This window comes from Dasypus novemcinctus, chromosome 18 (assembly GCF_030445035.2).
Source record: "Dasypus novemcinctus isolate mDasNov1 chromosome 18, mDasNov1.1.hap2, whole genome shotgun sequence".
Lineage (NCBI taxonomy): Eukaryota > Metazoa > Chordata > Mammalia > Cingulata > Dasypodidae > Dasypus > Dasypus novemcinctus.
Genome location: NC_080690.1, coordinates 58,078,952 through 58,105,378, shown reverse-complemented (window position 1 = coordinate 58,105,378; position 26,427 = coordinate 58,078,952). Strand labels below are relative to the sequence as shown.

Sequence of the window (26,427 nt, the reverse complement as noted above, 5' to 3'; positions counted from 1 at the left end):
ATGTAGGGGAGTCCCATATGCCCCACTCCGTATGCCTCCCACACTTTCCCACCTTGACAACATTCCTCATTAGTATGGTACATTTGTTAAAGTTGATGAACATGTATTGGAGCATTGCCACTAAGTGTGGATTATAGTTTATACTACAGTTTAAACTCTCTTCTGCACAATTTTTTAAGTTTTTACAAGATATATAATGGCCTGTATCTGTCACTGCAACATCACTCAGGACAGTTCCATAACCTAGCCAAGTTGACACACAAAATTAACTATGACAGTGGTGTTCAATTTTTTTATTTTTTACTTATTCTCTTTATAAATTTCTATCAATTACTGAGGAAAGAGTGTTGAAGTCTCCAAATACAATTGTGACTTTTTAAAAAATATTTATTTATTTCTCCCCACTCCCTCATTGTTTGTGCTAACTGTCTGTTCATCTTCCTTTGAGGAGGCACTGCGATGAACTCAGGGCCTCTCGTGGGAGGGAGGTGCCTAATTGCTTAAGCCACCTCTGCTCCCTGCTTTGTTGTGTCTCTCATTACGTTTTCCTCCCCACACCACACATCAGCTCTCTGTCTTGCCTGTCTTCTCTAGGAGGCACTGGGAATTGAACCTGGGACCTCCCATGTGGTAGGCAGGAGCTCAATTATTTGAGCCACATTTGCTTCCCTGACTATTTCTTTTTTAAGTACCATTGCTTTTTACTGCTTATATTTTAAAGCCCCAATATTATGTGCAAACCCTTTTAGGATTATGTCTTCTTGACAAATTGACTCCAATATCATTATGAAATGCCCAAATACCTTGCATTTTTTCTTATTGTGCTATCTTCTTTGATACTAATGTAGGTACTGCAGCTTATAATTGATGATGGCATATAATCAGGCCTTGCATTTTTATTTACTGTGGCAATTGTTAACTTTTAATTGTAGTGTTTTCCCATTCACATGAATGTAATTACATATGATTGCATTTAAATCTTTTTTTTTTTTTTTTACCTCTGTTAGTCCCATTTCTTCTTTTTCCTTTGTTTTCTTTACTTGCTTTCTTTTGGATTAACTGAGTAGGTTTTTTCAAAGTATTCAATTTCATTTGCATTACTGGCTTATTAACTACACCTCTTTATATTTTGGTGGTTTATATCGGGTATTTACAATATGCATCTTCATTTTATCAGGTTTACCTTCAAATAGTATTATGTTCAAATAGTATTCAAATAGTATTATATGTTTGAAGGTATATGTTCAAATACCTTCAAATAGTATTATAGTATTCCATATATAACATAAGGAACTTAAGTGTATACATCCATTTTTACCTTCCCATCCTTTGTGTTACTGTTCTCATATATTTTATTTCTACACATTTTAATCCATAATACATTGTTATTATTATTTTGTTTAAACAGTCAATGAGCAACAAAGGAAAAAATAGATAAATGGGACATCAATTAAAAGTTTTATGCATCAAAGCAAGTATCAAAAAAGTGAAAAGACAAATACAGCATGGGAGAAAAGAGTTGGAAACCTTATATTTTAAAAGGGTTTAATATCCAGAATATATAAAGAACTACATCTCAACAACATAAAGACAAGCAAATAAAAATCACAATGAAATACCACTTCACAGCCACTAGAATGGCTATTAAAAAAATCAGAAAATCACAAGTGTTGACAGTGACATGAAGAAATAGGAATCCTCAATATATTTGGTAGGAATGTAAAATGTGCAGCTATTATGGACAATAGTTTGGTGCTTCCTCAGAATGTTAAGCACATAATTACCATATGAGCTGACAATCCCACTTCTATGCTATATAGCCAAAAGAATTGAAATCAGGGACTTGAACAGATAATTGCACACAGATGTTCACAGTAGCATTATTCACAATTGCCAAAGGGTGGAAGCAACCTAAGTGTCCATCAACAAATGAATGGATAAACCAAATGTAGTTTATACATACAGTGGAATGTTATTCAGCTGTAAAAGGAATGAAGTTCTGATACATGGTGCAATAGGGATGGACCTTGAAGAATCACATCAAGGGAAATAAGCCAGAGATAATATAACTATTGGATGAAGTCACTTATGTGAAATAATTAGTATATGCAATTTCAGAGTCAGAAATTAGAATATAGGATACCAGGGGTGGGGGTGGGGAATGGGGAATGGGGAGTTAATGCTTCATTGGTACAGATTTCTGTTTAGGGTGATGGAACATTTTGGTAATGGATGGTGGTGATGGTAGCATAATATTGTGTATGTAATTAATGCCACAAATTTTATACTTGAAAGTGGCTAAAATAGGAAATTTTAGGTTGTATATGTGCTACCAGAAAAAAAAATTAAACACCATAGAACATTAGTTGTAACAAATGTACCATCCACATATAAAGTATTATTAATAGGGAGAGGATGTTTGGCATAAGGGAGTCTCCTGTATTTGGTATGTGACTCTTCTGTAACCTAAAACTTCTTTGAGGACAAAATGAAAAAAGTAAGACACTAGGGGAATAAATGGAAGGAAATGTCACTGTACATATAGGACAACAGATCTTAGTGATGAAAGGCAAAATGTCAGAAAAAACTTAAATATTTTTTCATTATTTTTTATTATCCCAAATTTTAACTTAAAAATTTTTTGGTATTTTATTTATTTTTAAAACTATCATTATTATTTCATTTCCTTATTCATTGTATTTGGCTATTTTATTGGCTCCATTTTTTTAAGAAGTTTTGGATCACAGAAGGGTTACAACTGTGATGGGAGGATCATTGGTGCAGGGTGTCAGTAACAAGGGATACATGGGAGGAAGCTCACCTGAGAATACATATAAGACATATATATGTGTTCATATTTTCATGGGGCATTGTCACGGTGGGTGAACATCAAATTCCCATCCTGGGGAGCTCTGCAACATTCTCCAATGGATCAGCAAGAATCCCCCAAGTATGGGGGCAATGACTAGTGAAGGAGGATAGTCCATTGATGGGTCCTTGCGTATGAACCTTTACTCTTGAAACAGAAACTTAGCCTAAGTGTTGCCTCCTGGAAGCCTCCTTGTTGCTCAAAAGTGGCCTTTCTCTAAGCCTAACTCAGCATATAAATACATTACCTTCCCTGCAGCATGGGACATGACTCCCAGGGATGAGCCTCCCTGAGACTGAGGGATTACTATCAAGCACCAACTAGCAAGGTAAATGGAAAAAGACCTTGACCAAAAGGGGGAAAAGGTAAAGACAAATAAGTTTATATGGCTAAGAGACTTCAAAGTGAGTCAGGAGGTCATTCCTGAGACATGTATTTATGCATGTCTCAGCAGGATCTCTTTGACTGCCAAAGTAGATACCACCCCAAATAGCAGGGCTCCTGAGGGCCCTAAAGACATCCACACACTACAGGCAGAGCAGATAGCTCAGGAGTTTGGTTCCTTGCCATGGGCCCTACTTTGGAGTTTATGCTCTCCAGAGTGACAGAGTTAGACTCTGCTGTGGTTTCCCTACATATGGCTCTTCTGTCCCTTCTATCTGAACCTATAATTAGTACTAGAATTGGTAGGTGTATGCCAAGAGACTTAAATCTTTGGGCTCTCCATGTGCCAACTGGGCTCTGAATCTCAATGGAGTTTCAACACCTACTCTCCAGTTCATTGGTCTTACCCAGGACAACTAACATGGAGGTGATGAAGGACAACTACCACATCAAGGAACTGAGAGAGTCTATATACAACTGCAAGCGAGACCCATCCATCAGGGTCTATGGGATCACAGCCCCCTCTCAATTAGAGGTGGAGGTGGAGTGGACATCACCATCCCAGAATCCTCAGGATTAGGGAATGAACTATGGACTAAAGTAGATTTACTGGTATTCTACTATAGACTTATTGTGATTCTAGCAATGGAAGAAATTATATCATTGATGTGGAGGCAGTGGCCACTGGACATTCTAAGGGCAGGGAGAGGGAAAAAATGAGTGTAATATGGGGGCATTTTTTGGACTTGGGAATTGTCCTGAATGACACTGCAATGACAGGTACAGGCCATTTTAAATCTTGCCATAACCTACAGAATTGGGTGGGAGAGAGTGTAAACTACAATGTAATCTATAATCCACACTTAGTGGCAAAGCTGCAAAATGTGTTCATCAATTGCAATGAATGTACTTCACTGATGAAAGATTTTGCTAATGTGGGAAAATGTGGGAGATATGGGGACTGGGGCATGGGAATCCCCTATATTTATGTGTGACATTTGTATAATCTAAGTATCTTTAAAAAATAAAAAAAAGATTATTAAAAAATAAACACCATAGAACAGAAAGAGTGTATGCTAATGTAAAATATGGACTATAGTTAATAACATAAGTAAAATAATATTGGTTCATCTGTTGTAACAAAGGTACCACACTAATGAAAAATGTTAATGAAACTCTGTGTAGGGAAAGGGTATATGGCAACTGTACTTTCTGCATAATTTTTCTGTAAATCTACAACTGCTCTAAAACAAAGTTTAAAATATATAAAAAGCCAATTATCTTTTAAATAATTTAATACATGAGAAAAAGCCTTTTATATACATTAGGACATATTTACCACTTCCAGGGCTTTTCATTTCTGCTATGTAGATCCAAGTTTTTATCTGTTTTTTTTTAGATTTTATTTTTATTTATTTAATTCCCCTCCCCCGGTTGTCTGTTTCCTGTGTCTTTTTGCTGCGTCTTGTTTCTTTGTCTGCTTCTGTTGTCGTCAGCGGCACAGGAAGTGTGGGCGGCGCCATTCCTGGGCAGGCTGCTCCCTCCTTCGTGCTGGGCGGCTCTCCTTATGGGTGCACTCCTTGCGCGTGGGGCTCCCCAACGCGGGGGACACCCCTGTGTGGCAGGGCACTCCATGCGCGCATCAGCACTGCGCATGGGCTAACTCCACACGGGTCAAGGAGGCCCCGGGCTTGAACCGCGGACCTCCCATGTGGTAGACGGACACCCTAACCACTGGGCCAAAGTCCGTTTCCCCCAAGTTTTTAATTATATACAAATAACAAGGTGACTTTCAGGTTTTGTATGAAACTTACAAGTTATAGGTAATGCCAGAGGCAACATAAAGATGCCATGTACAAATACTGTTAAAATTAAATTCTGATCCATACAAAACTGATTTGTATGAGGAGATGAATCTTTTTAGATAAAATTTTCTGCAAGGGTTATCAGATCTAGATGTACAAAATTTATATTTTAAAATACTTTATCAGAAATGTATCCCAATGGCCTCAGCTTATAAAACACTCTTCACAGTGGTAGTAATATTTGTTTAGCAGAATGATCCTTCTCAAAATTACAATTTATCAAAAGTTAGTTGCAATCTTGTATTTGCAAAGAGCAACTTATATCGTTTTCAATTATATTGTTTGGAAATACAGTTGCTAAAATTGGTGACCTAATAATTTGCAGGAAAGCCAGAAAATTCTTATGATCAATTATTTATTGTAATCTATATACCAAAAATATGATTTTGCAATTTATAAGTTTGTTACTCATTTATTACTTGGTCCTATAATGTTTTATAAGTAATAATTTCGTAAGTAAAATAAGTTTAAAGGGAAAATATTATATTTTAGCACCTTTAGCTGCATTTTTTCCCAAGGAGCTTCACATTTTCATTTTGCACTGGCTCCCACAAATTATTTTGCCAGCCCTGGGTGAGGATAGGAATCCTAAGGAACTATTTACAGAGGTATTGCCAGAATCTTTCCAGGGGCCAATGTTGTTTCTTGTATCCATGATACCCTCTCCAATACAGTGCTTTAGCTACTGGCACTCTCCTAGAATGCAGAAGCTACTCTCCCAGGCAGGTTTAATTGCTGTATGTAGTGTGCTGTCAGAGGTCTAGTATTTTATTTGCCTATTAAAGCCACCACAGCCTCAAAATGAGTGGGAAGTCAGTAGTCAGGCATCCTGTGATGTGATGGGTTCAAGTGTCCTTTCAATGACTTAATCTTCCATAAGCAAACCCTAAATCCTGACATCCATTTTCTATTGTCTATTCATATTCATAATTTTCTCTAACCTGTACTCCATCCAATGTCACACCACCCTTTGATCATGTTGAATTGTTGGCAATTTTCTTAACTGTCCAATATTTTTCTTGCTCCTTTCCACATGCTGTTTTCCTTGGCTGATACCATCTCCCTTTTCCCCAGCTTCCTTTTTTCTCTTTTCCCCTGGTGTGTGACACATACAGCATCTCCTAAGTATGGACCTTGCCCCCTGTGCTCCCAGGCTTCCCTTCCTGTAACTCCCTGGCAGCATGCCAACGTTTGGCTACTGTAATCTTGAATGATACCTGCTCTGAATATATGTTTTGAGAAAAGAGCACATACTAAGATGTTTTCCCAATACTTACATGCAAGCCCCTGGCATTTTGCCACCTTTGTCACGCAGCCATATATAATCTGTAGAGCAGTTGCCACCGGTGCAGACATACTCAACTGAACTTCTTGCCAGTTTCACTGTTCATTGTGAAGTAGCTGCTGTTCTCTGTATGTAAGTTTCTCCAATATATACTTTGGACTGATCACCCTGGCCTCTTTCTTTGGCATTTCAGTCAGCCTGTTGTAGGGTGGTTTGGCACAGTCCTGGCTGGGCTATCCCCTATTCTTTTGGGGCAAGTCCTGCTGCTGGTTCAGTGGGACTCAACACCTAACAAACATCTTGGCTTCACGTATTTCTCAGCCTAACCCCCATCTCCTACAGGACACATCTCTGCCTTTCCAGTCTGTGTTTTGGTCCTTTGTTGAGCTGGTATGGTCCAATCAGTCCCAAGAAACTACCATGAAACTCATTGCTTGTTTTAGTAGTAACTCCCTTTTTTCATTTTTATTTACATAAATATACAGTACATATGTGAAATATATGCAAATATTAGTTGTATAGCCCAATTAATTGTATAACCATCACAAATAAAAATATAGATTTCCAACATCCCTTAAGTTTTCCTTGTACATCTTGCCAATTCCCATATCTAGAAGTGAGGCTGCTAGATTATATGGTAGTTGTATGTTTAACTTTAGTAAATGCTGCTAAACATTCCCCAAAGTGCTTGAAACAATGTATAATCCCATCGTTGATATATGTATATATGAGTGGTATTTGTTTTCGATTGTACATTCTGATGGATATGTAAGTGAAATCTAATTGTGGTTCTAATTTGCATTTTACTGATTAAAAGATGATGTTGAATAGCTCATCTTATGCTTTGGGGCCACTTAGATATACTCCCTGGTGAAGTGGACCCTACAAATCTCTTACCTTTTTTATAGGAATATTTTATATATTATGGATAAGAAGCTTTTGTCAGATAAAGATATTGTGAACATACTTTACCGGCCTATGTCTTGCCTGACACTCCTCTTTAATTAGTTGTCTTTGCTTTAAGATTCAACAGAATTAATCACTGTTTTCTCTCTTTCCTGGTATTTCATTATCACAGGCTGTTATTTTTTTAATAGGGTCTCTTCTAATTTTCAGAAAGTTCAAGGCTTAGACCTGATCCATTTTTTCTAACTACACTGGCTTCCTAGGTCACAGTATTTTCTCCTATGACTTTATCATCTATATGCTGATGGCTCCCACTTTTGAGCTCCAGAATTATATTCTTAGGGTTTGCATCGGCATCATTTGTCTTGTCAGTGATACGTGGCAAGATTTAGTTTATATTACTGGCTGTTTCAGTTTTGAAATTAAAGCCCACTGCTTATCAATTTTATTAATTTCTCCTTTTATGTAATTCATTCAAGTTCACTAAATGAACAAGCTCACTTAAATAATGCATTTCCTGTATTACTTTGGGTTTACTGCTTTTATGGTTGAATGCTTAAACATTTATTCAAATAGTGAGTACAAGTTTGGTCACATACCACAAGTTTTATTATGTAGGGATACTACCATTCATATCTCAACAACCTGTTATTTCACTTTTTATTTTTTACATAAGCCAAGAGTTACACATGGTGGTGGTTTTAAATTGCAAAGGTTTTTAAAAACTTACCTTAATATCTAATGAATATCTAATTGTTTTGAGTTATCGTCAGAAAGTGTGAAGGGCTTTTTGGATTTGGTGGAGACATACCACTTCTCATATCTTTTGCTCTAAAAAAATTCACATAATGGATCCACAGATGTCTTTCCAGAGTGGATTTTCTGATTTAGCTGAAATAAGTTTAAACTTAAAATTATTTTCCTTATTTTTATTAGAGTCTAATAATTTTCATTCCAGAATAAATGATTATAATTTACTTTTCGACAAATTGTGAGGTTAGATTTTTCTCTATTAATAAAATCCATAGCGTTCTCACCTTATATGAAAGTTCCAAGTGTAGTAATAAAGATAATGATGATAGCTAATATTTACTGAATATTTCCATTTGCCAAAAAATATACAAAAGATTTTTCTGAATTAAGTTTATGTTCATAACAACCTTATCAGAATGTTAAAAATAAGTAATCTGAAGCACATAGTGTTTAAATAACTTGGTAATAAAACATAGTCAGCAAATAGTGAAATTAAATGCTGAATAAGATTTGTTATTATAGGTAAAGGCTTTTCTACATTTAAAAAGCCAACATGTGGTGAAGGTGTAATTGTTACAGCCACTTTGGAAAACTGTCTGTTAGTATCTACAGAGTTGCACATAAATATGCTTTATGACCCAGAAATCCCACTTCTCAGCATATGTCAAATACATATGTATACATATATGTACCAAAAGACATGTATAAAAATATTCATAGCAGCATTTATAATTAAAAAAAACAGCAACTGGAAGCAACCCCAATGCCCATCAGAAGAAATGAATAAACTGTAGTTTATACAATGAAAAAAAGTCAATATGGCTATTATTTGGTATGAAATTATTAACCTTAAATATGGTTTAATGGTAACACAATTCCTGTATAAATTCTCTGATACTCAATAAATTGTGTTATGAGGCAAAAGAAATTTATAGTCGTTGGATTTTCTTCTCTTACAAATTTTCTGATGTTCCTTAATGGGGAATTGAAAGGTCAAGGGTTTCCTACATTAATCATATTATAAGTTATCTAATTTTGAGTATAGTGAGGATAGGTCTTTACACGTTTGACTTTCATAAGTCAAACCAGTACAAATTCTGTTAGGTAAAAAGGGTAACTGAGGAACAGATAAAACCATTTCCCACACTTCTTATATTCCTAGGGTTTCTCTCCAGTATGAATGTGGTTATACTGAGTAAGCTTGGTTAAATGAATAAAAGACATCTCGCATTACTTAAGTACATAGGGTTTCTAATCTATGTGTGTACCTTCTGGTGTTTTTTCACCTGTGAAAGACAAGTAAAGGCTTTTCCACATTCCTTACATTCATAGGGTCTCTCACCAGTATGAATTCTCTGATGTTGAATAAGATGTGCCCTTTGCCTAAAGGCCTTCCTACATTCCTGACATTCAAAGGGTTTCTCACCAGTGTGAATTCTCTGATGTCTATTAAAGTCAGAAACAGAAGTAAAGGCCTTCCCACATTCCTTACATTCATATGGTTTCTCACCAGTATGTATTCTTTGATGTTGAGTAAGATGTGCTCTCTGCCTAAAGGCCTTCCAACACTCCTGGCATTCATAGGGCTTCTCATTAGTGTGCATTCTCTGGTGTTGAATAAATGTAGAATAGCAGAGAAAAGCCTTGTCACAATCTTTACATTCATAGGGTTTTTCACCAGTGTGAATTTTCTGATGTTTATTCAAGTTTGAAAGCCAAGTAAAGCTCTTTCCACATTCCTTACATTCATAGGGTTTCACCCCAGTATGAATTCTCTGGTGCTGATTAAGAGTTGAGCAGTTATTAAAGACCTTCCCACAGACTTTACATTCATAGGGTTTCTCACCTTTGTGAATTCTCTTATGTCTATTAAAATCAGAAGAACAAGTGAAAGCCTTCCCACATTCATTACATTCATAGGGTTTCTCGCCACTGTGAATTCTTTTATGTCGAGTTAGATGTGCACTCTGCCTAAAGGACTTCTTACATTCTGGACATTCATAGGGTTTCTCATTAGTATGTGTTCTTTGGTGTTGAAAAACTTTTGAACAAGAGATAAATGCCTTCCCACACTGTTTACATTCATAGGGTTTCTCACCAGTGTGAATTCTCTGATGTCGATTAAGAATAGAGCAATTATTAAAGGCTTTCCCACATTCTTTACATTCATAGGGTTTCTCACCTGTATGAATTCTTTGATGTCGAGTAAGATGCGCACTTTGCCTAAAAGCCTTTTTACATTCCTGACATTCATAAGGTTTCTCATTAGTATGAGTTCTCTGGTGTTGAGTAAGTGTTGAGTAATTATTAAATGCCTTCCCACATTCCTTACATTCAAAGGGTTTCTCACTACTGTGAACTATCTTGTGTTTATTAAGAGTTGAGCAGTTATTAAATGTCTTCCCACATTCTGTACATTCATAGGGTCTCTTATCTGTGTGAATTTTCTGATGTCTATTAAAGTCAGAAACAGAAGCAAAGGCTTTCTCACATTGCTTACATTTATAGGGCCTCTCACCAGTATGAATTCTTTGATGTCGAGTAAGATGTGCACTCCGCCTAAAGGTTTTCCTACACTCCTGGCATTGATAGGGTTTCTCATTAGCATGAGTTCTCTTGTGTTGAATCAGTGTTGAACAACAGATAAAAGTCTTCTCACATTCTTTGCATTCATATGGTTTCTCACCAGAGTGAATTTGATCATGTTGTGTAAGGTGGGTACACTTTCTAAAGTTATTCCCACATATCTGACATTCATAGGGTTTCTTGTGATTTATTTGATAGTGAGTAAGTTGAGAACTAGAAGTAAAGGCTCTGCCACATTCCTTAAATTCGTTGCATTTCCTTCCAGTAAGAATTATTTGCCGTTTCATATGATATGTGTAAAATCTAAAGGCTTTCTCACATTCTAGACGTTCATCCAGCTTGTCACTGGTATGAATTCTTAACTGTTGAGTAAGGTTTTCATCTTTTTTATGCTCAAATAGTTTCTTTCCAGTACCTATTATTTGATTTAGAATAAGGGATGTGGGCTGGCTGAAAATTGCTATTTTTTCATATGGGATTGTCACATGCCTGTAATATTCTTCTTTAGTTTCCTGTTGTCTCTCAAAGAATTCCTTGCATTTCCAATTATGTCCAAAACAAGATTCTTCAAGGCCCTGATTTCTGTCTCTTTCCATTAGTTTCCATTTGAATGATTCCTTTTCAAAAGTGCCATTCTGTAGATATAAATCCTTAGTCTCATACTTGGACAACAAATCTGAAAGAAAATAAATATCAATTTCCTATTTAGGAGAAATTGAATTTTTACATTAGAATCAGAGTGAGACAAAAAATAATGTGGTTATGAAGTAATTGCTTAGATAACCTTCAAATACTGCCATTCAATTGGGAAAATAATGGACAAGAAAACATACAGAATGTAATCACATAAAGTGATGTTTATTATAAAAACATTTTAATTTAGTGGTTTTAAAATTCTAACAGGCAGTGGAAACACCTGGGGATATTTTAAAAATATGTAGGTCCATGGAATATCCCAGAATAAATGAGGCAGAATCTACATGACTCTGTACACCAATATTTTTGTATTGAGGTATATTTTTTATAGGACAAAATGAATAGTATTCTGTGCTTTTGCAAATTGTATGCATCCAGTTAGCCAACACATCTCAAAATATGAACCACTGGGGAATGGATGTAACTCAGTGGTTGAATGCCTACTTCACATGTACAAGGTTCAGGTTCAAACCCCGGTACCTCCTAAAAAAAAAAAAACGAACCATCTCCAACACCCCAGAAACTCCCCTGTGGGCACTTGTATTTTTAAAACTTTATCCTAGGAAGGCTGAAATCAATAAAAAATTTAGAAGCCCTGTATACATTTTTAAAATGTATTCCTAGTACATATTGAGCATAAAATCTGAAATCTTCAGCTTGAATGGTCCTACAAGTTCTGTACTGGGCTGGCCTTGTCATCCAAAAATGTATATTGAGCTACTTTTCCCATTGCTCACTATGTAGATAACACTTTTGGCTACTTTGTGATACTAGAATAAAGCAAGGCCTTTTCCATCATATGCAATTGTAAAGGTGGTTATATGTGACTATTTATCTCAGTATTGGACTTCTTCATTTCTTACTTCTCTGGGTATCATATTAAAAAGGACAGTGCTTTATTTTATTTATCTATTTTTCTTTTTAAACTTTTTATTTTGAAATAATTTCAAACCTACAGGAAAAATTGTAAAAATAAAGAAAAAATACACCACCAACATACCTCCTACTTAGGTACCCAGTATTACCAACTATAATATTAGCATTTTGCCACATTGATTATATTATTCTCACTCTCTCTCTGTTTTCAAAAATCTGAGAGTAGGCTGCATACATTAAGTTCCTCTAACACATAACACTTCTATACATGTACTCTGACACATTTTTACTTTCAAAAGAAAATTTTCCCAATTTTGGAATTAAATAATAATTTACTACTTACCTGATAATACTGTTTCTTTTTACCAACCTCAAATATTACCAAGGGCAGAACCAATGCCATTTCTTTTTTTTTTAATAAATTTTTTTATTTCTCTCCCTTTCCTCCCCCCATTGTCTGCTTTCTGTGTCCATTCCCTGTGTGTTCTTCTGTGTCCGCTTGCATTCTTGTCAGCGGCACCGGGAATATGTGTCTCTTTTATTGTTGCATCATCTTGCTGCATCAGCTCTCCGTGTGTGTGGTGCCATTCCTGGGCAAGGTGTGCTTTTTTTTTTTTTTGGAGTGGGGCAGCTCTCCTTGCAGGGCACACTCCTTGTGTGTGGGGCTCTCCTATGTGGGGGACACCCCTGCGTGGCACCGCACTCCTTGCGTGCATCAGCACTGCACATGGGCCAGCTCACCACATGGGTCAGGAGGCCCTGGGTTTGAACCTTGGACCTCCCATGTGGTAGGCGGATGCTCTATCAGTTGAGCCAAATCCACTTCCCCCAATGCCATTTCAATCACCATTGTCAAAGCAAAGGCAGGAATATAATTGGAATTCAATTATGAATATGTTAAGTTAAACAAAAACAACATCAAAATATAGATAAAATACAAAGATAAATGGATACATTGACGTTGAGAATTATAACAATAATTTGATGCCCATAATTATTTAAAGTTTGAAAATATATCCTTGCTTCCAAACTTTCTCACATCTAATGCAATGAACGCACATACCTCAACAAATTGAACAAACGTAACTCTCTATCACATTAGCTCTTCCTTTACCTCCAGCAGTATTCATAGTCTCATTCTCTTTTTCTTTTTAAATGTTCATTCTCTAATTTACAGCTATGACTGTCTTTCCTTCAGTCTCTTCTGTCCACCACTATAATGGCATGTTTTGCCAAATATTTATATTTCCTTGAATTTTTCCAAGGGAAAAGGAGATGAGAGAAAGTATGGAGCAGGAAAGATATTTGAAGAAATTGTGGCCAAAAACTTCCCAAATTTGGTGAAATACACAAAGTTACTAATTCAAGGAGCTTAGCATATCCCAAACATGACACATTTGAAGAGATTCATCCACAGGCATATTACTGTCAAGCTGCTGAAAACCAAAGATTTAAAAAATTTTGAATGCAGCCTGAGAAAATCACAAATTGCATATAGCAAAATAATGATTCAAATGATCATGACTTCACATCAGAAACCATGGAGGCCAATGAAACAACATTTTAATAAAAACATCCCACAAGGACGAACATAGTCCAAATAGCTTCACTGGTGAATTCTACCAAATAGCAAAGAAAGAAAAAATATTACTTGTATGCAAAATTTTTAGAGAAAAGAAAAGGCTCCCAACTCACTGCAGGAGCCCAAGATTACCCTGATACTAAAACAAGAAAAAAAATCAGAAAAATATCCCTCATGAATACAAACACAAAAATCCTTTAAAAATCTTGGCAAATTGAAGCTGATTATATATATTACATACTACAGAATGACCCAATGGGGTGTATCCCTTGAGTGCATGTTGGTTTAACATATGAATAACCACTAATGTAATTCAACATATAACAGATTTAAAAAGCAAAATATGACCATTTGATAGCAATAAAAAATGCTTTTGACAAAATTCAACAGAGTCATCATAAAAATCCTTAGCAAACTAAGAAGAGAAGGGATGTTAAAACTATCATTTAAAAGGCACCAGTCAAAAATCTATAGGAAACATGTTTAACGGTACAATATTGAAGGCTTGCCCTCTAACATCAGAAACGATGGGGAGGAATGATAGATGTTTATTATATTGATTATGGTGATGGTTTCATGAGTATATACATACATGGACTTTTAACAGATTGTACACTTTAATGTATGCAGTTCATTTAATGTCAATTATGCCTCAATAAATTTGTTAAAAATAAAAAAGTTCTTTGTTGCTCCTGCAGAAAAGATTGGATAGTCTCCCTATTTCTCAGGTTTTTTTTTCCCTAAGGTCTTTGGCCTTTGAGGGAAACATCTCATACAATATCTCAAAGGTAAGATTAAGAAAGATACCCCACTGCAACCAGTTTTGGTTTCCTCAAAGACCTTCCTGTTGCTCTCCATCACCCTCACTCACCTGGATACCATCCTTCTCTTCCAATCATCCAGGGTTCTTTCCCTTGTTCCAAGAGGGAAATCACTTCTGGCTTAGAAATGGCAGGTCCTGCTTGAAACAGTAAGTTGGGAAAGTATCATAACAAATAGGATATCTGTAGAATTTCTAAGAACTTCCCAATATGCCATTTATTATAAAGGTAAAAATAGCTTTATAACTACTTTTCCCTGGCAAACACCACATTCACTATATGATCAAAGTTCACAATGACATCATTTACCTCCTGATATGATGCCCTGAAAAGGCATCAGATTCTTGCCAAAAATACTTAACCCTGATCTAAGCATGAAAATGCAAATTGAGGGAAAGTCCATAAAGTGGTGAGCACAGTTCAAAATTGTCAAGGTCATGGAAAACTAAAGAACTATCAAAGACTGGAGAAGACAAAAGACATGGCTCCTAAATGCAATATAAGATCCTGGATCAGTATATTACCGGGTTAACTGGAGACATTTGAGTAAGATATGTAGATTAGTTAAATAATATGGTATCAATGTAAATTTCCTGGTTTAGACAATTGTACTATACTTGTATAAAATGTTAACATTAGGGGAAATGGCTGAAAGGTATATAGCCACTTTATGTACTGTTTAATTCTAACCCTAAAATCATTTCAAAATAAGAAATTTTAAAAATGGGCCTCAAAAAAGCTTTTAGATGAAAGAATGGTGAAGAGATTATAAGATTACAAGGAACAAAAAGACAACGTGAGAAAGGCATTATGGATCCATCTCTAGTTATTTTGGTGAGAAAAATAAGAAGCTTCAATAAATAATCAATAGTTTTTTCCTGTAAAATTCCTTCAATATTAAATGAAATATAAAATTCCTGGCATATAGCTTTCAAAAGAAAAAACATAAGGGAATGCATTTTTCTGAATTATATATGGATACTGTGGTTCAGAACCATCAACTCCTAAATAGTGTAAGATGTTCCGTAAATCCCTCAACCATAATCTATCTCCTTAAAAATCAAGAAGGAAAGTCAATTACATGAAGGGCCAAAGGAAGTTGTGAAAGCAGTGAAGAATAGGAAATATGAAGATGACTGAGAGAGGTACATTAATCCAATACAACACAGTTCAAACCTATTTTTTGGAGTTGAAAACAAAAATTCAGATAATTAACGTAGCTCTAAAATTCCCACTGGAGACAACAGACACTCCTGAGAAAATCTTCTGAATTACTGTTGAGGCAGATGACCTTACCCAGAGATAGAAAGTTACTGTAATTCTCCAACATCACATCTCTGTACAAGTCCCTCTGAGCAGGGTCCAGGCATTCCCACTCTTCCTGAGAGAGGTCTATGGCCACTTCCCTGAATGTCACCAATCCCTGAAAGGACAAATGTATATGTAACATTAATGTATGGCAAATAAAACATATTTCAGATGAGAAATGAGGAGAAAAGGATTTTCTTGGGAAGGATTCCATAGGAAGCAAAAGATTGAAAATGGAAACTTAAAACATAGCAAGAACAGTAATGAAATTAATACATACACACATTGTTGAACTGTCCTGTGCGGTGCTGTGGATTCATCCTCAAACTACTGTGGGAAATGTCTATTAATCAGAACATTTTGGGAAGCAAAAAGTATAAGAGTCATAGCTATTAAAATTCCATATGCTAAACATCATCTGCTTCTGTGCAGTAAAAGATTAACTCAGCAGGCTTAGGCTAATCAAATCCTGCATTTTCCAAAGAAAGTACTGGCCCTTGACTAGTTCTTGGGAGCACCAACCTCTGGGCACTTGAAATATCCTGCCTTATAAGAGTGTTTTTGTATGCCTGAGGCCTTAGGCCATGCTGTTTGACCTTTGGTGGCCTGAAAGAAGAAATAGAAGATCTCAACAAACTAAATACTAGTACAGTGATTGACTCAGTAATCAAAAACCTCTCAGCAAAGAAAAGCCCAGGACCAGAATACTTCACAGAGGAACTTATCAAACATTTCAAGAAGAAATAACTCCAATTCTATTCAAATGCTTCCAAAAAATTGAAGAGGAGGGAACACTCCCTAATTCATTTTGCAAGGCCAACATCACCTTCAGAACAAAGTCAGATAAAGATACTGCAAGAAAATTACAGACCAATATCTTTTATGAATATAGATGTAAAAATCCTCAACAAAATACTAGCACACTTGGACCCAACAGCTCATTAAAAGAATTATACACCATGATCAAGTGGGATTTATCCATAGTATGAAAGGGTAGCTGAACACAAGACAATTAATGTGATACACCACATTAACAGAATAAAGGAATAAAAACACCTGATCACCTCAGTCAGTACAGAAAACGCATTTGACTAAATCCAGCACCCTTCTTGATAAAAAAAAACACTTAGAACACTAGGAATAGAAGGAAACTTCCTCAGCATGATAATGGGTATATATTTTTTAAAAACCACAGCTAACATCCTTCCTAATGGTTCAAGACTGAAAGCTTTTCCTCTAAAATAAAGAATAAGACAAGGATATCCACTGTTACCACTGTTATTCAACATTGTACTGGAAGTTCTTGTCAGAGAAATGAGGCAAGTAAAAGAAACAGAAGGCATCCAAATAGGAAAGGAAGAAGTGAAACGTTCCCTATTTGCAGATGGCATGATCCTATATACAGAAAATTCTAAAAACAAACAAAAAACCCAGAACAAAGTACTTAGAGCTAATAAATGAATTCAGCAAAGTAGTGGGGTACAAGATCAACACACAAAAATCAGCATTGCTTCTATACACATATGATGAACAAATGGAAGAAGAAATCAAGAAAAAAATTCCACTTAGAATGAAATATTTAAATGAAGAATCAAACATCTAAGAAGAAATCTAGTCAATGATGTAAAGGATTTGCTAAAAGAACATTGCTAAAAGAAATCAAAGAGGACCTAAATAAATAGAAGGATATTCTGTGTTCATGGGTTGGAATATTAAATATTATTAAGATGTCAGTCCTTCCTGAAGCAATTTATAGACTCAATACAATCCCAATAAAAACTCCAACAACCTTCCTTCCAGAAATGGAAATGCCAATCATCAAATTTATATGTCAGGGTAAGGGGCAATTGCCATCTTGGAAAAGAAGAATGATGTTAGACAATTCACACTTCTCATCTTACAACTTACTACAATGCCACAGTAATCAAAACAGCATGGAAATGGCACAAGGACAGACATATTCAGTGGACTCAAACTGACACCTCTAAAATCAACCCTAATATTTATGGCCAACTGATTTTTGACAAGGAGGCAAAGACCACTCAATTGGGAAAGAACAGTTCGTTCAACGAACGGTGCTGGGAAAACTGGATCTCCATTTGCAAAGAAAAGGAGGAGCCCTACCCTCATACCATTTATAAAGTTCAATTCAAAATGGATCAAAGACCTAAATATAAGAGCCAGAACTATAAAATTCCTAGAAGAAAATGTAGGGAAGCATCTTCAGGACCTTGTGTTAGGCAATAGCTTCTTAAATTTTATACTCAAAGCATAAGCAACAAAAGAAAAAAATAGATAAATTGGACTTCATCGAAATTAAAAACTTTTGTGCTTCAAAGGACTTTATCATGGAAGTGAAATGAGAACCTACACAATGGGAGAAAATATTTGGAAATACATATCCCATGAGGGTTTAAATCCAGAATATATAAAGAATTCCAACTCAACAACAAAAAGACAAACAACTCAATTAAAAAATGGGCAAAAGACTTGAAGAGACAACTCACCAAAGAAGATATATGAATGGCCAGAAAGCACATGAAAAAATGTTCAACATCATTAGCCACTAGGGAAATGTAAATCAAAACCACAATGAGATACCATTTCATACCCATTAGAATGGTTGCTATTTTAAAAGGGGGAAAGAAAGTGTTGTAGAGGATGCAGAGAAATTGGAACTTCCATTCATTGCTAGTGGCTACGTGAAATGGTGCAGCTGCCATGATACAGTTTGGTGGTTCTTCAGAAAGCTAAGTACAGAACTCCATATAACCTGAAAATCCCACTACTAGGTACATACCCCAACAAATTGAAAGCAGTGACTCAAACAGATAATTGCATACCAATGTACATAGAAGCATTATTCACAATTGCCAAAAGATAGGAGCAACCCAAATGCCTATCAACCAATGAATTGTTAAACAAAATGTGGTATACACATAAAATAGAAAATTATTCAGTGAAAAGGAAATAATTTCTCTTGCATGCCATAACGTGGATGAAACTTGAAGACATAATGTTAGGTGAAATAAGCCAGACACAAAAGGACAAAAATTGTATGATCTCACTGATTTGAAATAATTAGAATAAGCAAATTCATAGGGTCAGAATCCAGAACATATATTGTCAGGGGACAGATGGGGGTAGGGAATGGGAAATTACGCTTAAAATATACAGGGTTCCTATTTGGAATGATGGAAATATTTTGGTATTGGATGTGGTGATGGTAGCATAGCATTATGAACATAATTAACAGCACTGAAATATATATTTGAATGTGGTTAAATGGAAAATGATAGGTTTAAAAAAATTTTTTTTTAATCTGTGTAACTGTACTACACAAATAGTGAACCCTACATTAAACTATGGACTATAGTTAATAGTGCAATTATAAAAATGTGCTATCAATTGTAACAAATGTTTCACACCAATGTAAGGTGTTACCAATAGGGTGGTATATGGAAACCCATATTTTATGCATGATTGTTCTGTAAACCCACAATTTTCTATTAAAAAGATAAATAAATTTCAAAAAATAAAAAAAACAAAAACAAAAAAGAAGGCCAGGATAGGAAAATCTCTCACTTTTCAACAAACTTAATTATTTCCAAATATAATTTATATAAAACTTAATTTAAAAAAAAAATCCAAGCCATCTGAAAGAGCTCCCCATGGCCCAAGCTATAATAAATGAGCAACAAAATAATATAGTAGTGAATTATAACTCATAGTATAAAATAAATATCTATGAGTCCCTATTGATATTAAGAAATGATTTAGGGAAGTGGACTTGGCCCAGTGGATAGGGCATCTGTCTACCACATGGGAGGTCTGCGGTTCAAACCCTGGGCCTCCTTGACTTGTGAGGAACTGGGCCACGTGCAATGCCGATGGGCGCAAGGAGTGCTGTGCCACTCAGGGGTGTCCCCCGCATAGGGGAGCCCCACGCACAAGGAGTGTGCCCCGTAAGGAGAGCTGCCCAGTGCAAAAGAAAGTGCGGCCTGCCCAGGAATGGCGCTGCACACATGGAAAGCTGACACAACAAGATGACGCAACAAAAAGAAACACAGATTCCTGTGCTGCTGACAACAACAGAAGTGGACGAAAAGAAGAACACACAGCAAATGGACACAGACAACAGAGAACAGACAACTGGGGCGGTGGGGGAAGGGGAGAGAAATAAATAAAATTTAAAAAAATCTTTAAAAAAATGATTTAATAAATGGGAGAGAATAGACATATTTCTCACATGGAGGAATTTCAAATAATTTATGTAAAAAGTTCACCCTCAAGGAGGATTCTGCCTAGTGACTTCTTCCCAAAGAGTATAGTGTGAAAAATTGGGGGAAGAAAAAGAGCCTAACTTCACAATGGAAGATACCTGCCTTGAGGCAGGAGCTCAAGGTTAACATCAACACTGATAAGCCATATTGATAGTATGTTCCCTTGATATTATGTGATGAGAATGGGACTTGACCTCTGGGATCTTCCTCCCCAAAAAGCACAGTCCCAATCTAATCATGAGAAAAACATCAAATCCCAATTGAGGGAAATTCTACAAAATACCTGACCAGTATTCCTCAAAATTGTCAAGATAATAAAAAATAAAGTCTAAGAAACTGTCAAAGCCAAGAGGAAAGATTCTAAGACAGTATAACTAAATGTAATGTGGTATTCTGGAATGGAAAAGGGACATTACGTAAAATTAAGAAATTTGAATGAAGTATGGACTTTAATTAATAATAATATATCAATATTGGTTCATGAAGTATGACAAATGTAACTTCTAATGTAAGGAGTTAATATTATAATAGGGAAAACTGGATATATAGGATCTCTCGTACTATCTTTGCAATTTTTCTGTAAATTTAAAACTATTCTAAAATACAAATTTTATTAAAAATGGCTAACAGTGTTTGATATTCATCTTGTATGCATTGAACACAATCTAAATTGGCTTCCTTTTTTATGACTTTAAGACATAGGTTTTTTTTTCTTTTTAGCCTGACTTTTTCAATTGATGCCCTCTACATATCAACTGATTTTTCTTGTCCTCTTAAGTCTTACTTGACAAAAAACTTATTTAAAAGGCATAAAGTGTACTACATGCAATTGTTTCATCTCCAGAGAGTTTCTATGTATTCAAAATAGTTTTATCAGAAAATGGCAGGGATCACTTTGGTCAGAAATGATGTCATCTTTCTATGAACCCCCAAGGCATGTCATCTGTTTTCCTTGTGTCTTCTGTTACACCTTACCTAACTCTATAAAGACTGCATATCCCTTGCTAGACTGAGAAAGACTTAAAGATAGTAATGAACAACTGAAAGCAGGAGGATTGCATCCAGTATCCATGTGGAATCTAAGCCTCCTCTTGACAAAGAGGTACAATGGACACAACCAATCCAAGGTCCACAGAGAAAATGTGGCATTGGTGTGGGAAAAGTGGCCATGGTGGCTGATGGGTAAGGGGAATGGGAGGAAGAGACGAGATGTGGAGGCGTTTTCGGGACTTGGAGTTGTCCTGGGTGGTGCTTCAGGGACAATTACCGGACATTGTAGATCCTCCCAGGGCCCACTGGATGGAAATTGGGAGAGTATGGGCTATGATGTGGACCACTGACCATGAGGTGCAGCGATGCCCAGAGATATACTTACCAAATGCAATGGATATGTCATGATGATAGGAGTGAGTGTTGCTGGGGGGGGGCGGGGGGGAGTTGTGGGGTGGGGGTGGTGAGGTTGAATGGGACCTCATATTTTTTGAATGTAATATTTTTACAAAATGAATAAAAAAATTAAAAAAAAATAAAGATAGTAATGAGGTTGTTCTAATCATTGTTTCCCTAAATAATAACATAGAGTTATGTATATTCTTGGCCTTAAGAAATGTTTAGTGTATGATCTAAAATTTCTATACTTGGGGAGTTATCTTTAGAGAAGACCTGTAAAAGTACTACCATTAACAATGTGACCATTTTACCTAACAAGAAAAGCTATCTATGATGAATTATTGAGTAAGACATCAGGTTTAACAAAGTATCTGTGATTTTCAAAGAAGGTCTAAGGTAATAATTTAAAATGCAGCTCTGACAAATGACTGGGATGTAACTCTTGATTTTGACATGTAATACGGATCTTTAGGAAGCCATAAAATAGAGAAACAGAGTAGTCTGGGGAAAATCTCAAAAGATGGAGCCAGATTTCCTGGATTTGCCTTCCAGATCTGCTATGGTTCAGGTTGGGGAAATTACCTAAACTTTTTGTGTAAAATACTCTATTCCATAGATGTTAGAAAGATCTCCTTAACTATTCCTTTTTGTTGGACACTAATTTTGTCTAGGATCACATATATGGTTGTTCTAGGCATAACAGTCTTTTATTCTACAATGGTGTTAGCAAATCTTTTTAGACATATATGTGTACCTTTGAAGTCACAAGAGGTATTTGTTCTTCCATAGGGAAAACTTTCTGAATTAAGTTTTAAGGCATTTATAGCCAATAAGTGAAATAAATGGCCCTAAGTTAAAATCTCCTATTCCTTTCTTATTTGCAAGATAATATCCATATATATTATATCCATATATTTCATTTTCCTGACCCACAGGAAACCCATAATAGCTGATGCTATTAAGTATTATGTACTAGTATTTTTAAGGGCCTTATATATATCATTTTAGTCACTAAAAGCCCACAGGTAAGTGCTATTATTTTCTCCATGTTACAGATGAGGAAACTGAGGAGTGGAGAATTTAAGTAAATTTCTGATGTACATATAGGTAATAAGGTCTTCACCATGCCCTGGGAGGTACTTGAAGGAAAAAAGAAAAGTCCATATAGACTTCTCATAGTTCAAGCAGAGATATGACCTAAACCAAATTCATGCTACCAAATCTCACACCAAATTTGGTTACTATTACAAATTGGAAAGCACATTTTTGGGTTAAACAAGAAAGTAGTTAATGGAAAAAAGAAATTTCACCCTACCTTGAAGGTAGTTTTCACATCTTTAGTAGCCATGCTTCCTGTTCCTCAGGGCACTACTGGAAAATTGCAGAATTGGAAGAGAGTGTAATTAGGGTGTTCTCCCATGCCCAGGGCCTGCATACATAGATGGAATTCAGAGAAAGTCAAGGTCAAAGCCACCTGGGGCTGGAACTTCTCAGAAGTCTCAGACACCTATTTTGGACAGTCTTAACTTGATAAGCCTTCTTGAAAGTATATTTTCTCTACAGAGTGCCCAGGTTGGTCTACCATAAAGGAATTCCTATTGCAGGTGCCTCTTCTTCACCTCTCTCCACATCTAGACATGGGGTCTTCTTCAGCTCTAAAATTCTCAGCCCAAGACCAGAGCTGTGGCTCATGGTTAGTGACTTTTAGTTGTCACTTTCACCCTGAGGATCAATAATCTTGAATGCATCTTCTACCCCACAACATCAGCCCATCCCAACCCATTCCCATATCAGGCCACACCCCCAACCTCGACCTCATCCCACAACTATACCTCATCCCACCCTCTCCACCTCTAACAAAACACTAATTTCAGGGGTCACTGTCTGCAGAGTGTATCCCACATCACCCAGAGAGGTTTCTCTGTGAACTCACCTACCTCACACAATACAAAGAAAAAGGATCTTGAGTTCCCTGCAAATTCCATGTTGGTAGTCTCTGGGAACCATGAATTAAAACAGAAATCCTGGAAACTTCCAAGAGTTTCAGCAGACGCTTACAGGGTGCAGGTATATGGTCCAGTGAGACTTGCTCTCAGTGTGAAGCTCCCTTCACAATGAAGACCATTTGGTCCCTGAGGCTTTGAGAATTCTAGCTATCACTCAGAAAGCATATGCACACACACGGTGATTGTCTCTGACTGACTTTCAGAGGGTCCAGCAGGAATTTGGCCCTGGCCATGTTGTATACCCCGAGGTGAGCATTACTCTGGCTGACTGTGCTTGCATGTATGTTTCTGGTTTTGCTGGATTGCTTTATACAATCCTTTTTCTTTATTTTGTCAAATTGGGGGTGAGACGATTAGGATTTGGATTTGTGCTCATGCTCAAGGAATAGTTTGTGAGCTTGATTTTGAGACTGAGAAAATGCCATCCTTAGATCCATTGGATCTAAGATTCCATCCATGCTTTGATGCACTAATAATTTATGTATAATAATTTATGTATGATAAGAAGAAAATTAAATGGTGACAATGCATTTTTATTAATTAGATTTTTTTTCTTACTTGGCATTTTTTAAAAAATTGGAAACATTTTTAACAGTTTTATTAAAGTAAAATTTACATATCATGAAATTTACTCATTGGAAGTATGTGATTCAATGATATCAACAAATTTATTGAGTTGAACAACCACTACTGCAACCTAGTTATAGAATACTTCCATGACCACAAAAAGTTTTCCCCTGTCCATAGGCAGTTAACCCCTGTTCTGATCTGCTAGGTTGCTAAAAGCTATGTATCAGAAATAGGTTGGCTTTTACAATGGGAATTTATTAGTTTATAAGCTTACAGTTCTGAGGCCATGAAAATGTCCAAATCAAGGCACCATCAAGTTGATGCTTACTTCCTGAAGACTGGGTGAAGACAATTGTGGACTCCTCTGTCACATGGTAGCATCTGCTGGTCTCTCCATTCTCTTCCGGGTTTTGTAGCTCTAGAGAAACAACCAGGTCCAGAATTTAGTCTTGGTTCTACTCTCAGTTAATAAGGTGACTTTAAATAAATTACTTATCATGTCTAAGTCTCAATCCCTTCCATAAAGGCCTCTGAGGCCCCTTCACTCTAGGAAGATGTTCTAACAGAACAGATTCTATCTATATGTATATAAACAGAGGCTCATTTTAATTTGTTGCTTTTAACTATGAGAATTTCATTAATATTCTAAGATTTTTATATAGTTTGGCCTTTTGGCAACCTTACAGCTGGTAATATATGAACTAAAATAAGATACTGTTTACTACAGTTCTTAAGGGTATATTTTACAAAATTGTAAGTGGTATCAAAGATAATATTTGTACTTTGCATGCCAACACCAAAGTCATTTATACCTTTTAAAGGCGCCAAACATTTCAGAAAAAGGCTCTTTACTTTCCCAATTTGAGTTATATAGAAATGGTATACATAAACAATGTGATAGAACTGCTCTAACTGTTACTACGTTTATTTTTCCATATGAATTTAAATTTCATCTTGCCTAATTAAAAAAAAGTTGTTGGTATTTCTATTGAAATCTCATTAAATTAACAAACAGGGAGAAATGGTATCTTTATAAAGTGGATTTTCCTTTTGATAAATATAATAAAAAATATCTCCTGTGTTTTCTCAGAACCAATACAAGAGTTAAATTCTATGAACTAACATAGAATTAAACCTCTAGTTGACCATATCTGGACCAATTAAAAATAAAGCCCCACTTACATCTAACATACCTGTGTAAGCCCAACAGGTGCTTCTCCAATCAACTGAACCTGGTCAACCTTTCTTTGACTTATAAAACTGTCTGCAAACTCCCCAGGCATGAAAGCTGCTTCCACTTTTGCAAGTAATTGGTTTTCTTCCTTGGTGTCCTGAATAAAATTCTGTAAACCGCAACGTGACTCCAATTTATCTTCTGACATTTTCCAAGATTACAGCGTAGCTTTCCATTTGTTGAAACCTTTTGTGCCCTTCAGTGGTGTTATCCTCATGAAGGTTTTGCACCTTTCTTGCTCAGTTTATTTAGAATAATTTTATCTTACTCGTTGTCATTGTAAATGATATTTTTTCATGATATCTTTTAGTTGGTTCATATAAATGAAGTCTACAGATATTGATATCAATTTTGTGCCCAATTTCTTAACAATTTCATCACTTAAATTTATGTGCAGGGTAATTGTTGGGAAATACTTGGAAAAAAGGATCTTTCGGGAACAAATTAGCGGTTGTTTCAGGTCTAGACTCACTGAGGAATCTTGCAGCCTTAAAAAAGCTCCAGGACTTTTCTGAGCCTCAGAAAATTGGGGTTGCAGAGGGTCTCTAAAATCCAGGACACGTGAATCCTCAATTCTGATCTCTCTAGGTAGTTGGCGTTGCCTCTTACACATTATTCCTTAACACAGGGCTTTTCAAACCATCTACAGCAATGTTCTCTAAAAAGGAAAGTAAATGCCCACTCTGAGGGTCTGACACAATACCAAGAATTCCGTAAAAATAAGTTCCTTTAAAATATTTCTTCCTGTCTATAGAAGTCACACTGATTTGGTATTCTAAGCCACAATAAATGTTTCTTTTATAGAGAAGTCGTGTTTCAAACTATTTATCAGATCAGTTATTTATCTTTTGATTCAAGTATTCGAGTAAACGGATGTCCCAGGAAGAAGCACCCTTGTTTTCATCATTTTACAGTCCAGGAAGCGAGGATCAGAGGCTGTGAATCCCTGTCGCCTACATTCAGATGATGTTTCTGTCTCTTACTTGGTCTCTCGCACGCACAATCACAGCCCCT

At 36.0% G+C, this 26,427-nt stretch overlaps 1 protein-coding gene across 1 annotated transcript in view; it reads right to left on the bottom strand.

Moving 5' to 3' along the window:
- LOC101411753 (zinc finger protein 420) overlaps positions 1–26,427 on the bottom strand; it is a 79,108-nt gene that overhangs the window by 52,051 nt on the left and 630 nt on the right. Inside the window, exons 2-6 of the mRNA XM_071209239.1 lie at positions 24,454–24,597; positions 22,919–23,032; positions 15,920–16,046; positions 14,674–14,763; positions 9,360–11,324 (exon numbers count right to left, since the gene is read on the bottom strand). Coding sequence (XP_071065340.1) covers positions 9,360–11,324; positions 14,674–14,763; positions 15,920–16,046; positions 22,919–22,951 — 2,215 coding nt within the window. The 5' untranslated portion in view covers positions 22,952–23,032; positions 24,454–24,597. The remainder of the gene's footprint in view (positions 1–9,359; positions 11,325–14,673; positions 14,764–15,919; positions 16,047–22,918; positions 23,033–24,453; positions 24,598–26,427) is intronic.